The 13,474-nt window shown below is 36.2% G+C and overlaps 1 protein-coding gene across 1 annotated transcript; it reads right to left on the bottom strand.

The window, feature by feature from the left end:
- Nucleotides 1-10,590: 10,590 nt before the first annotated feature.
- LOC150030018 (large ribosomal subunit protein bL17c) lies at nt 10,591-13,093 on the bottom strand. Its single transcript, XM_090310159.1, has 2 exons — nt 12,841-13,093; nt 10,591-11,154 (listed from the first exon to the last, which is right to left on the bottom strand). Exons 1-2 carry the CDS (start codon nt 13,055-13,057, stop codon nt 10,745-10,747), a joined length of 627 nt encoding a protein of 208 aa, XP_090166285.1. The 5' UTR covers nt 13,058-13,093; the 3' UTR covers nt 10,591-10,744.
- Nucleotides 13,094-13,474: the final 381 nt, after the last annotated feature.

The following is a 13,474-nucleotide window of genomic DNA, read 5'->3' as shown; positions in this document are numbered from 1 at the left end:
TAATCATCGTCGCACTGTCATGCCAGTCATCATCGCGTTATCACACTGGTCTCTCATTCAGCTCTCTCTAGCCCCATCACGCCATCTCACCAGATTTGACCGCGATTTAACCGTCGCGCACTCCATCTCACTGAATCTGACAAGCAACGCACACCATCTCACTAGATCTGATTGTGGTGCATTCCATTTTGACCTTACCCTGTTTCTGCTCGGCACTATCGCATACACTGTCATCGTACACCGCACTCTCAGCTATCGAACTCTCAACTAGCCCTTTCGATATAGCATTCTTCATTTGGCCGTCGACAATTAGCTTCTCTCTTTAACGCTAGCATCTCTCCACTCCTCTCATAATTGTCAGTTCTTTTCCCTCTCTTCCTCAATTATTTTTGGAATTTTTTTTTTTTGTTACAAAAATGATCTTAGGGTGTGAATTTAAATTATTGCAGTGGAATATCTACTACTCACCCAAATCTTGTTGCCAGCAAAGCTAGTTAGTTCACCGTGACGGAATGGTATTGATGAAAGAGATTGAGGAAATGGTTAGTTACCTTGGGGTAAAATTTACATTTGACAAGTAAAAACTATCAAGTATAAAAACCTTGATCCATAATGAATGTCAAGAATTTAGATACTTGACACTTAAAATAAGTCAAAAGATCTCATATATTTGACAGTTATAAAATATCAAGTAAATTACAACTTGACATTTTTATCCAGCCAAAAAAACTTCTTTTATTCTTGACATGAGATTCATTGATACTTGATTGTGAAAAATGTCAAGAAATACAGTTTGTTTTAGTAGTGTATACTTTAAAGTCAACTTTGGTGGTTATATGTTCTCAACTCCTTATTCGGACAAATCTCCAAAATGTAGGTTTATTAAGTCGACGAATCTAGCTACTCTCACTCATACAAATCAAATGACTGCCCTCATAGACAGGAGTTCATAACTCACTCAATAGTTACCTATGGCCATCCTGTGAAATGCTAATCTCTTCAGTTAATGGTGTTATAAAGAGAAATTAATTATTTCGTAGTTTGGTCTTATACAAACTCTTTGTATAGGATAACCCCACTCGCATATCTCTACATGAACGATTAGGAACAAATCATTTGTAACACTTTACTATTGGGTTTTATGTCCTAAAACTCGTGGTATGTAAACAATGGAACTTATTCTGAAAATTCAATAAAGGTGTTGTTGAATAAATCTATTGCTTGAATAGAAATCCAATAAACCTAAAAAGTCCTTTGACTATTGGATGAGTACTTGAATTTATGTGGAGACATAAAGGTGGATCAAATTCGAGTAAATAGTCAAAATGATCTATAGTATATGGATAAGGTTGGGTACCTTATTCTAGTAACACTATTGGATGCAGTTTGTTCTGTAGTTGTTACAAGGAGTTGTAAAGTGCTACAAATGAAGTGATCCTAATGCGTTCATGTTAGACATAAGGAGTGGGGGTGTCCTCGTGCAAAAGAGTTTGTACAAGATCGGACCACGAAATTAGTCACTCTTACTTTATAACGCTATTTACTGTTTAAGACTGACTATTTCAAAGCGATGACCTAGGTAACTTGACCTTAATCCTGAGCTAACTATGAGCTCCTATTTATTCGGGATTACCCTTAGATTTGCATAGGTGAGGGTTGGCTCAATAGCGCCGGCTCAATAAGACTCTCATTTCAGGGGTAAGACCGGATAGATAGTTTGGGACATAGGGTGCAAGAGGGAATTCACTCCTACCTGCTTTTGGGGTAGTAGAAAGGTTGTTCCCTTAAGTGCTGATTCTGGGGCTTGAACAAGGGATCCCGCCCTCTCATTTGGCATGAGAGGGACCCTGTTTTATTGATTGGATCATAAAACAATTGTTCATTAGGGGATCAGTGGGGACTTCAGAGGTAATTTCAGGAGTAAAATAAAGATTTGACCCAGCCGTTATTACGAACAACCTATGAAGGGTTAACTTACTAATCATGGTTATATTGAGTGGACATAATATATCTACAGTGAGGGGAGTTCAACTATGGGCTTTAGGAAAGTGCTGATTTAAATATATGAAGATGAATTTGTGTAAAAATTAATTTAATATTGGATATTAAATTAATTTCAATTAATTAAATTGTTTAGATAATTATTTATTAATTTTATTAGAAAGTTAATTTATGAAATTAATTTGTAAAACTAATAAATTTTGATTTTAGAAATAAAATATGATTTTAAAATCAAAATGGATTTTGGAAATTGAAAGTTACATAAAAATTGAAAAATGAGTTTTTCATCTTCATCTTCGACTTGCTCACAAGAAACTCACCTCTTCCTTATTTAACTCCAAGCATGAGCTGTATTCCATGTAGCACATCTCTTTGTATAATAGTCTTCAATATATTGAAGAGATTGGAGTGAAGTTGAGATTGATGAACCGATTGAATTTTTCCTGAAAATTCTTGGAGAAAAGGGTATTCTTCAATGGGTTGGTTCAGTGAGCTTTCCCCAAATTTCCTTTGATTCCAGCTTATTTTGAGTTCTACAACTCAATCTAGAGTACCAAGAGAATAGTAGGGAAGATTTTGTGGTGGTCTACAAAAAGATTTGGAGGATTTAGCTGCTAGAAATAGAGATTCCAATGGTTCGGCCAAGGAATATTCTTGAAACCCATTAAACTCTGTTTTAGCATGTTTCTTTTCTGCCAAAATTAATGAATTAAAGTGCTTATGGATCCTGAACTCTTCCACTGCATGCTGGTGTCGGTCCAACATTTACAACTTTTGTAACAATTACAAAATGGGTCGTATCCGTAGTATCACTAAGATAAAACACCAACCTTATCCATTTACTACAGACTATTTAGGTTATTACTTAATCATAATCCACTTATATATCAACCACATACATGTTTAAGTTACATAAAATAATCTTGGATCCTTCTTTAATGGATAATTGCATATATAAAATAATCAACCATTATTCAAATAGCATATAACTACAAGGTTTTAGAGTATACATCCCAACAATCTCCCACTTGCCTAAAGTCGGTGAGACATGTATCCTAGGGCATACTCTATACTCAACATGCTCTCCCACTTCCCCTAGCGCACTAGAGACATGTCTCGTAGTTCTAGGAATTCTAAGAGATCCTCTCACACTTTAGCCTAGAGAATCCTTTTATATATTTCAATATGTCATGTAATCAAATACCATCTGGTCATCACCAAGATATTTCTCTTATTCCTTTTTATTCCTACAATTTGGCATTTACTCTAATCCCAAAACTTAGTCGTTGCACCACATTATCTCATAAAGTAGATAGACTAATGTATATTTGCAACAACTTTCAAATATTTAAGGATATATCATGACTACAAATTACTGCTTCACAAGCAAAAATATTGCCTTGTAGTCCAAATTACATCACTAAGGATAAAATATGGATTTTTCTAAACCTTGTATGAGACAATGTATCCTGTAAAAGATCAAATCTTAAACTTTTACACCAATGTCTAATTATTCATAAATTTTAATTTTCAAACTAAATGGTCATACCATTGATTTAATCGATATAAGTAACCAATTGTATATTAAATGTTAATTAAGTCTCATGTAAGATTTACATCCCCTCAACACTTAAGATCTAATAACCCGATATTTCGAGTACTCTGACAAGGGTCGTTACTCATAATACACATTTAAAACCCAAGTATTTTAACCATTAAATTCATTAAAATAATCAAGATAGTTTTCCAAAATAAACTAGAAAGTAAATAAATAGAAAATAAGTAAAACCTTTATTTGGGATCCCTTAAAAACATTTACAAAGAAAACATTCAAAATATTAAAATTTATGTTTGACATTAAATTCTAGTTTCAGAAAATTCAAATGACTAGAAAAAGAACATAGACTAAGCGGAAGCGATTTCTCTTGTCCCCATATGGCTCTATCACGGGTCTCATCTATCACTTACCAGCCTACTCCAGTCATTTCTTGAAAAACATAAAGGAAGAAATGATGAGTATGAAATACTAAATAAGTAACCCACTATTGGGCCCTCTAGGTAACCTACTAACTAGTCTATCTAGGCATCGGTGTACACCCATATTATATCAGTCGTAGTGATCTTGAAAGGTCACATATCAGTCGTAAACGTGATCTCGAAGGAACACGTATTAGTCGTGGTGTGTATGCCATGTTATGTACACAACTTAACATATGCTATGCAGTAGGAATAGTTAACAGGTATCGGTCCAATCCAAGAATTGATCATTGGACTGTCGTTAAAAATATCCTTAAGAATCTTAGGAGAACGAGAACTATATGCTCGTGTATGGTGCTAAGGATCTGATCCTCACAAGATATACTGATTCTGATTTTCAAATCGATAAAGATTCAAGGAAATCTACATTGGGATCAATATTCACTCTAAGCGGAGTAGCAATAGTTTAGAGGAGTATAAAGCACGGTTGTATTACTGACTCCACCATGGAGGCTGAGTACGTAACTACATGTGAAGCGGCAAAGAAGGCTGTATGACTTAAGAAGTTCTTAACATATTTTGAAATGGTTCCAAATATGTTTCTACCTATCACCCTCTATTGTGATAACAGTGGTGTTGTTGCAAATTCTAAAGAACCCAAAAGCCATAAGCACGAGAAGCACATTAAGCGCAAATATCATCTCATAAGGGAGATTGTGCGACGAGAAGACATAATCGTTAAACAAATAGCCTTGGAGTACAACATTGTAGATCCATTTACAAAGGCCCTCACGACTACGTGTTTAAAGGTCCTCTAATAAGTCTAGGACTACGAGTTATGTAAATCTAGGGAACATGGGAGAACCCAAAGGTATGTGATGCCCTAGTTTATTGTATTTATATTTTTTCGCACCCTCAACATTATATGTAAGTGATTCCACTGAAGTTTTAGTCCAAGTGGGAGTTTGTTGTGTTTTATGTCCTAAAACTCGTGGTTTGTAAACAATACAAAAAATCTATTATACAATAAAATCACTATTAAGGTTTATTAAGTAAAGATGTTATCGAATATGTGAATTGAATTTAAAAACCCTAAATCCAATAAACTAAGAACCCATGGCTATAGCATGAATACTTGAACTATATGCAGAGACATAAAAGTAGATCAAGTTTGAGTAATAGCCAAAACGGTCTATTGTATAAGGATAAGATTGGGTACCTTATACTGGGGACACTATAGATGTGGCGCACTTTGTATTTGATACAAACGATGTGATCCTGAATCACTCATGTGAAGACATGTGAGGAGGGCGTCCTATGCAATGAGTTTACATAAGACCTGACCGAGAAATATTCACTTTAACTTTATAACGTTGTTTACTATTAAGACTAACTATTTCAATATGATGATCCAGGTAACTTGATCTTAATCCTGAGCTAACTATGAACTCTTGTTTCTAAGGGACTATCCTTTAATTTGCATGGGTGGAAGTGGCCTGAATTCACCAACTCAATAAGCCTACCATTTTAAGGATAAGACCGAGTAGATAGTTGGGGGACATAGTCCTGCAAGATGGAATTCCTCCTATCTGATTTTAGAGATAGTAGATAGGTTATTCTCTTAAGTCTTGACCCCGTGTCTTGAATAAGGGGCCTCACCCTATGACACCTAGATTTCAATTTCCTTACTTAAGCAGGTAATGAATGGAATTCACTAAGTGAAAGTTAAATCCTATGTTGAAGAGAAGGAAAATTTCTAAGTATTGAATAGATTTTCCTTGAATAGTTTTGGGTTGAGCCTTAACTAGTGAAAATTTGGCTAAGTGTAAAGTCAAAAGGAACTATGCATGTGGTGTAGGAAAAATTAAACCCATGAGATGAAGCTGAGTTAGTAGAGGTTTAAAGGAGTTAAACGTTGAAGCCGAAGGCAACCATGCATTGTGAGGTTAGACGCATGTTGGCCAAAACGTTGGCAAGGGGCATTGCCAAGAGTTGCTCATCTGTTGTGGCTACGTGAGTGAGAGCGGAGAGAGCGAGAGAAGCTTGAGCGTAAGGCACTGGGTGGACGATCGTATAGCTTTAGGCGGCGCTAAACAATGTGAAGTGATGTGCTAGACGATTGAGGCACACAATAGGCGATGACACTATACGATCAGTGTAAGCACTAGACGATAAGCGTAGAAGTTGGACGATAGTGCTAGATGATAGCATTATACGATAGCATTAAACGTTGAGCGGGCGCTAGACAATGCATTAGGCGGGCACTGGGTGATGGACGCAAGCGCTACATGATGGTGCTGCACGATGAGCGTAAGCTTGCACGATAGGTAAAGCGTTAGACGATGGGCGTTGCATAATAGACGTAGATGCTGGGCGATGGCGTTGCACGATAAGCAGATGCGTTAGACGATGGGCATGATGCGTTACACGATAAGGCTCAGCGCTACACGATGGAGCTAAACAATAGGCGCAGCAGCTATGCGATAGACTATGTACGAGATCGTTGAGAGGAGACCGTTGAGAGCGAGAGTTTGCTAAACGATTGAGCTACGCGACAGAGGATAAGTGATATACGATGGGGCGTAGGCACTAGACGATTGGAAACAGCGAGAGGGCTGGTTGTTAAGTGACAATGAGAGATTTATTAGACGATGGTACTATGCGATGAAGTGCAAGAGCTGCACGATGGACTAAACAATGGAGTGGTGCTAAGGATTGCGTTATGCAAGGTTGATAAGCTCACTCGGACAAATGGCTTTTCCGAGAGAAGGTTGAAGCTTGAGTTAGTAGGAGATGAACAAATAGAGTTTCATGCAAAAAGTCTTATGCATGAGGAAGACAACTCAAACAAGTGAGTGGCATGAGAGTAGGTGAATGGCAAGGAAGAAGGTGGTGGCAAAGCATGGTGCAAAAACTTCAAAGAAGGAGGTGTCTTGCATTGAGGCTTAGTAAAGATGAAAAGGATTGGTTCCTTTGGCCTATAAATACTACCACAAGTGTTTCTTCAATTTATAAGCCAAATCCTCTTCAAAGAATGTTAGGAAGAGTGTTAGAAGATAGATTTGGAGGAGACTATGCGTTAATCATGAAGGCTATATGTTGGAAGCAAGGCCATGCGTTGATCATAAAGTTCTAAGGGGAGGAGATGCTGTCGGACAGGGAAGTCTAGAAGTAGCATCAACTTGGGATGAGGAGTTCTCCTAGAATACTCGTGCATTTTAAGTGATTTCAAAGCCACCTAAAAGAGGGCTGCTCAAGAAGAAGCTCTAAGGAATTAGGCTGGAGAGTGAAGAAAAGACAAAAGGGTCGAGCTATCGGGTAAGCTTGAGCCAATCTTGATGTTTTGATGATTCCGGCCAAACCACGAAAATTTATGAGCTAATATTTTAAGATAATCTTCCTGAGACATATTAGAGCATATTTGTAGAAGGAAATATCTCGAAATAAGGCTTATAATTTTGAGTAATCTAAGCTTGAAGTTGAATATGGATTTTAGGGTTCAAAAGGGAGCCGAGGTAACCAAAGAACTTCTACAAAGCAAGGTTCCTACTTTACCAAAGGTGAGTGGTGATTTTCCTTAAGTCTTAAAGCATATCTATTAGAGTAAATTGTATATTCTTATGTTGTGAATGAGTAATTAGCATGAGAATGAGATTATATGATTGGGATGGTCAGAGGGTCTATAGACCTAGTTCCTGAGCTCCGAGTGGAACCTCACGGGATGGTCAGGGGACCGAGAGGTCTAGTTCCTGAGCCTGTGGGAGGGACCCCATATGGGATGGTCAGAGGGCTGACAGACCTAGCTTCTGAGCCCATAATAGGGGAGCTATGTGCACATAGAGGATAAAGGTAACAAAGGGAATGCAAGAGAGTAAACGTTTATGATTAGTAACAGTTAACTATCTATCATGTGTGTAGGTAGAGATCAGACTCATTCAAGGCTGCTGAGGTTTAAGTGTTAACTTCGTATTTGTGATATGCTTGTTATTTATGAGTTGAAATAGACTCTAAAAGTTGCTTACCACTCATTGAGCTTTGTGAAGCTCATCCTTTTCTTTTATGTTTTTCTTCCCAGGTAGTGAAAGGTGAGAAGTTCCAAGGTGTTGCTAAGGTCAAGGTCTACCACAGCCACAGTCACACTTCCAATGTTTTAGTGTTGTTAATGTAAACTTTTTAGTTAAGTTTTAGAGTTGTATAAACATTACACTGTTGTAATAAAATGAGCTTAATCAGTTAGTTGTTGTTTATTTCCTTGACTTAAAGTTTACTGAGATTAAAAGGTTCAAATGGGCAGTAGGTATCACAAAAGAGTGGTATCTACAGTCCCTCACGCTTCTCCTCGGGCTCAGGAGGCAGGCTCGGGGCGGGGTGTGACACACCCTCTCATTGGCCCGAGAGGGATTCAGTTTGGTAGTTGGACCACAAACCAATTGTTCATTAGAGGATCAATGAGACTTAAGGAACAAGATGTAATTATAGAGGTAAAATGATAATTTTGACCTAATTGTAATTATAAATAACATATGAAGAACCGACTTACTAATCGTGGTTATATCGAGCGGACAAAAGTATATCTACAATGAGGAAAGTGCAGCTACTAGGCTATAGTGGAGTATCCCGCTAGTTAACAAATGCTGGTTAACTAGGTTAAAGAGTTTAGCCGGTTAATCTCGGATCGTTGGAGCTCATGATCTATAGGTCCATTAGGTCCCCTGCTAGCTCATATCGGACGAAACCTTTGAACTATATGATGAGAAAATTTGAAACGTTCAAATTCTGATTTTCACTTAAAATTTAAATTTCAAAATTAGTTGAATTTTGAGTTAGTGGATTTTTCCCATTTTTCTCCTCTTTAAAACACCTTAATTTCCATTCATTTAATCTTCAATTTACTGTCACTTTGAGGTGAATTTGATGTGCATGATTTCTTCTCTAAATAGAAGAAAAATTACTAAGATTTGGGGTTGAAAAGGCTGGCTTTTGAAGCTGAATTCTTCTTCTCAAAACCATAGCTCCAAAATTCTACCAAACTCCATTTTCCCTAAAAATTCATCACCAATTTGGATCCCATAATCTGTTCTAAGGCCGGAGAATAGCAGAGAAAGACTCTAGCGGTGGTCCATGAAGTGTTCATGATAAAAAACAACCGGTGGATTGCTTCAATTTTGAGCAACATCAAGGTTTGTTCTTCAAAACTCTATTTTACAGTTTTGAACAAGTATGTTTAATCCATAAAATTGATGTAATTATAGTGCTTTAGATTCGAATTGCTTTCGCTTGCATGTTCTTTACTCTTACATAAAAACCCTTTGTTGACGTTTTGGCCATCAAAAAAGGGTTTATTAATATTTTTCAACCATCAACTACATGAAAAAATCACCAATGAAAGCCTATTTGGACACTTTTAGAACGTCAATGTAAGATAATATTGACATTTTTTGGCTATCAATTGTTCCAAAAAGCTGTCAACTTACCCTTTTTGTTGACACTCTTTGGCCATCAACTATACTTATTTGAAAAAAAAAAATATCAAGTCATTTAGACCCCTCATATCTAACCAGTATTTTACCCAAAATAAGATGAAAATCTGAAATTTGCATTCTCACTAGATGAAACTAATAGCTCGCAACCTATATTTTACTCAACTAATAAATGTCCCAAATCAATTATATAAAATTAGCTATGACACCTACAAACCAGCAACTACAGAACTGCAAATAACCAACTACACAAATCCAAATTTTCAATCATATATGGCTAAGTTAACACCATCAACAAATGAAACCAACAATTGCAAGAACCAACAAGAGATTCTCATATTGAATCAATTATATATATATAATTAGTTAGACCTGCAAACCTGTATTTTACACTGAACTAACAAATGAAACCAACAGCTGCAAGACCCAGCAAGTTACTTATAGATGTATAATTAGCTAGCACTACAAACCAATTACATTCATGCATGGCTAATTAACACCATCAACAAAAGTAACACCACCTATATTCATCCCTAATCATATAAGAATTATATATGTATTCAACCAAAATCATAAATAAAAATATTCATATATAATGTGGGATAAAGTTGATAATGTTTAAGAAAGGAACTAAATACAAATTTTGTGAAGTTTTTACAAAGAAACTACATATACAAGTTTACCATCAATATGTTTAACATAGCATAGGACACTCGATATCTAAGGAATATATGATATGATGATATCCTAATTTAAAACACATTTGAGCATTATTCTTTAATAGAAGAGACAATAAAAATCTATTGGACACGATTTGAAAATATAATTTTTTTAAAAGGTAAGACAGTAATCAAACTTATAATTTAACCTAAAACTTCTAACATCAAATTAAAATTCCTAATTTTCAGTCAACTGTGGAGCATATGCATGCAGGATCATAAAGCCCCATGCAAGGTTTGATTAGGAGAAAAAAATAGAGGTAAAACTATAGGAGGGTGATCGACAACAAAGTGAAGAGAGGATGATCTTATGAGATTAAAACGTAGACTGTCATCTTGAGCCTCCAGCCGACCACTATATGTAGTTTGAATGAAAAAATAAACAAAAACAAATTGCTAAGCCGCACATAATGTAGACCAAATTGACTTGTCAAAATATTTATGTCCACCATGTATGTATAGGTAAGCGTACATTAATACAAGGTTTATAATCATACATGTGGCAACGCCTCAAAAAAGATTAAATCTCATTATCATTCCTAGGACACAAACATAACTGGCCAATATTCAGACAAGTTCAATGTATGCCATAGGCGCATTGTCCCCTCGCCTAGGCAGTGTTCTTATAATTCTTGTATATCCACCATTTCTCTCCCCATACCTATCTTGGACTTCTGCAAATAAAGCGTGAACAATCTGCTTTTCGTAGATGAAGCCTAAAGCCTGTCTCCTTTTATGCAAGGAACCGTCTTTTGCTAATGTAATCATTTTGTCAACATACTTGCGCATAGCACTTGCTCTTGTTCTGGTGGTTTTGATCCGACCATGCTTAAGAAGTTGGGTGGTCAGCCCTCGCAATAGTGCACGTCGTTGGTCAGGAGGCCTATTTAGCTTAGGTACCCGCTTGCCATGTCTCATGGCAAAAAATCGGCTACCACTATCAACAATTTTAAAGTTATGTTCAAAGCCGTTGTAATCTGCATGATGGACACGCGCATCACAGGTTCTACAACAGTTAGTACATGCAAAAGAAACTACGGAAACTTATATGAATCTCAGGAATTCCATGTGCTATTGATCTTAATATAATTGTTCTTGTTTGATGAGATTTATATACCAATTGACAATAGATCATTTTTATTATAATTGTTAGTGTATGGGGTAGCTCTTACGGCACACATCGTCTAATTTTACATGCCAACTTCCTAACTCTCTACAATATTCAACGTGGATAAACTTGTACAATCCTCGGCCACTAAGGCCTGAAATTCGTAACCTCGAATGCATCTGAGCATTTGTATAACAGATGCATCTAGGATTCATATTAACTAACAAATGATAATGTTGAAACGTTAACTTAGCTCATTAATGGATATGTGGAAGTAATAACAAGCTCTATGAGAGCAATATGCTAGAGCATTTATATCATGTGCACAATACTTTAATCTGATGTGTAAGGTTTGTACTCAACCTAGTACTAAGCAAGCACATGATATTGACCACTCGGTGATATAGGCAAAAGGTGTTGGGAATAAAATTATTGGCGTGTACCAATGATAACACTATTTAATCGATACATCAATTATGGTACCCAAAATACAGGGTTTCAATTCCTGTCTGAATATGGTAAAGGAACAACGAATTATGCTGCCTGTAAAACATTTGAAATCACCTACAAACGGTTTGTTTAAGTTGTTATACTTGTTATTGTTTTCTGATTTGACATGGCTCTCTCTCATAAGGTGGGTAATATTCCCTCATCCCCTCGTCTATTATTTACACTCAGCCCTATGGAATGAAATAATTCATTTGAGCTTCCTACTATTCTAAACATTCCTATTTTCTTCCCTTTCTGTTTCGTTTTACGTTCACTCTCTTAATGGGCATATTCATCATATTTCAGGCCTAGGAATACAATCAAAACATCAACCAGATACTAAATGTTAAGGTGCCCACGAAGGCACAAAGGGAACCCTTCCAAATAATTTGGAACTGTGACGAGCCATATAAAACCAGTTAGTCCAATCCGGTAGTTGACAAGAGTTCCACATACAGAATGCAGCAGGAATGGAAATATATTCACTTGCAAACGGTGTTGTTTGATTTGTTACACTTGCATTATTTTGTACCACATGGCTCTCTCTTGTGAGGTGGGCAATATTTTCCCCATCCCCTTGTGTATATTTATACTCAGTCCTATGGCATGAAATAATTCATTTGGACTTCCTACTATTCTAAGCATTCCTATTTTCTTCCATTTTATATTCACTCTCTTAATGATAAAAATTCCGAAAATGCACCAACTTCAATGGGTACAATTCTCATAATTCAGGCCTAGAAATACAATCGAAACATCAACCAGATCCTAAATGTTAAGGTGTCCATGAAGGCACCAACAAAACCCCTTTGAAAGAATTAGCAGGAGACTCCAGTACAGTATTTGTAGCAAAACGTTGCCAAGAAAAAGCTCAAAGGGACGTATCAATTCAAATAGATATCAAAATAAATATTTTTTTTAAAAAAAAAACAATAAATTATTGCAGAACAATTCAATTCATAGGTCCTGAATCAATCAGCAATTAGAAGCAGAATAGACGCATGAATTAGCAGAAGAAAAATCAAATTAGAGGGGGCGACCAAAGTAACAAGTGAGAGGGTCTTACCTGGTAAGCCAGTAGAAATGAGGGGGTTTAAGGGGCATAGACCCGAAAAGGAGGCGATTGGTTTGCTGCAGGTTCTGCTATTGACTCGAACATTAGACAACGGGAAGCTAACGCGAGAGGGAGTACAAATTTCTGATCTCACAGAGGGTAGCGCTGACCTCAATGTTGTAAAGCTCCATCGGCCATTTGCCGTTGCCGTTGTAATCGCCATTGCCATTGTATGGGTGTCCCAGTGGTATATGGATAACAAGATAAGGAATAGGTCTCGGTTGGGCTTCACTGATATTCATTATTATAGTGAAGAATATGATTTTAGTTGTTCCAAATTTTTACATTTTTACTCCAAGTTTTGAATTTAATTTAAATTTAGCACTTTAGATTTTAAAATATTATTATTTTATATTTGAGATTTAAGTTTCGTTTTAATTTGGTTCCTAGTTCTTAAGATTTATTTTCTAAACCTTGATTCTTCACTAAAACCTGGTTTTTAATTCATAGTCATAAATTAGTGGGATAAAGTTCAAGAATATAGTGATTTTTTCAAACTAATGACAAAAATGGGGTAAATGATAAAGAATTTTAAAAAATAGGTAGGAATGGAAAGTATTGACAAAAATGGAGTAGTTTTTGGGAA

The sequence above is a fragment of the Benincasa hispida genome, unplaced genomic scaffold (genome assembly GCF_027475165.1).
Source record: "Benincasa hispida cultivar pf3 unplaced genomic scaffold, pf3_genome.v1.1 HicScf688, whole genome shotgun sequence".
Taxonomy (NCBI): Eukaryota; Viridiplantae; Streptophyta; class Magnoliopsida; order Cucurbitales; family Cucurbitaceae; genus Benincasa; species Benincasa hispida.
This window is presented reverse-complemented; position numbering and strand designations above follow the sequence as displayed.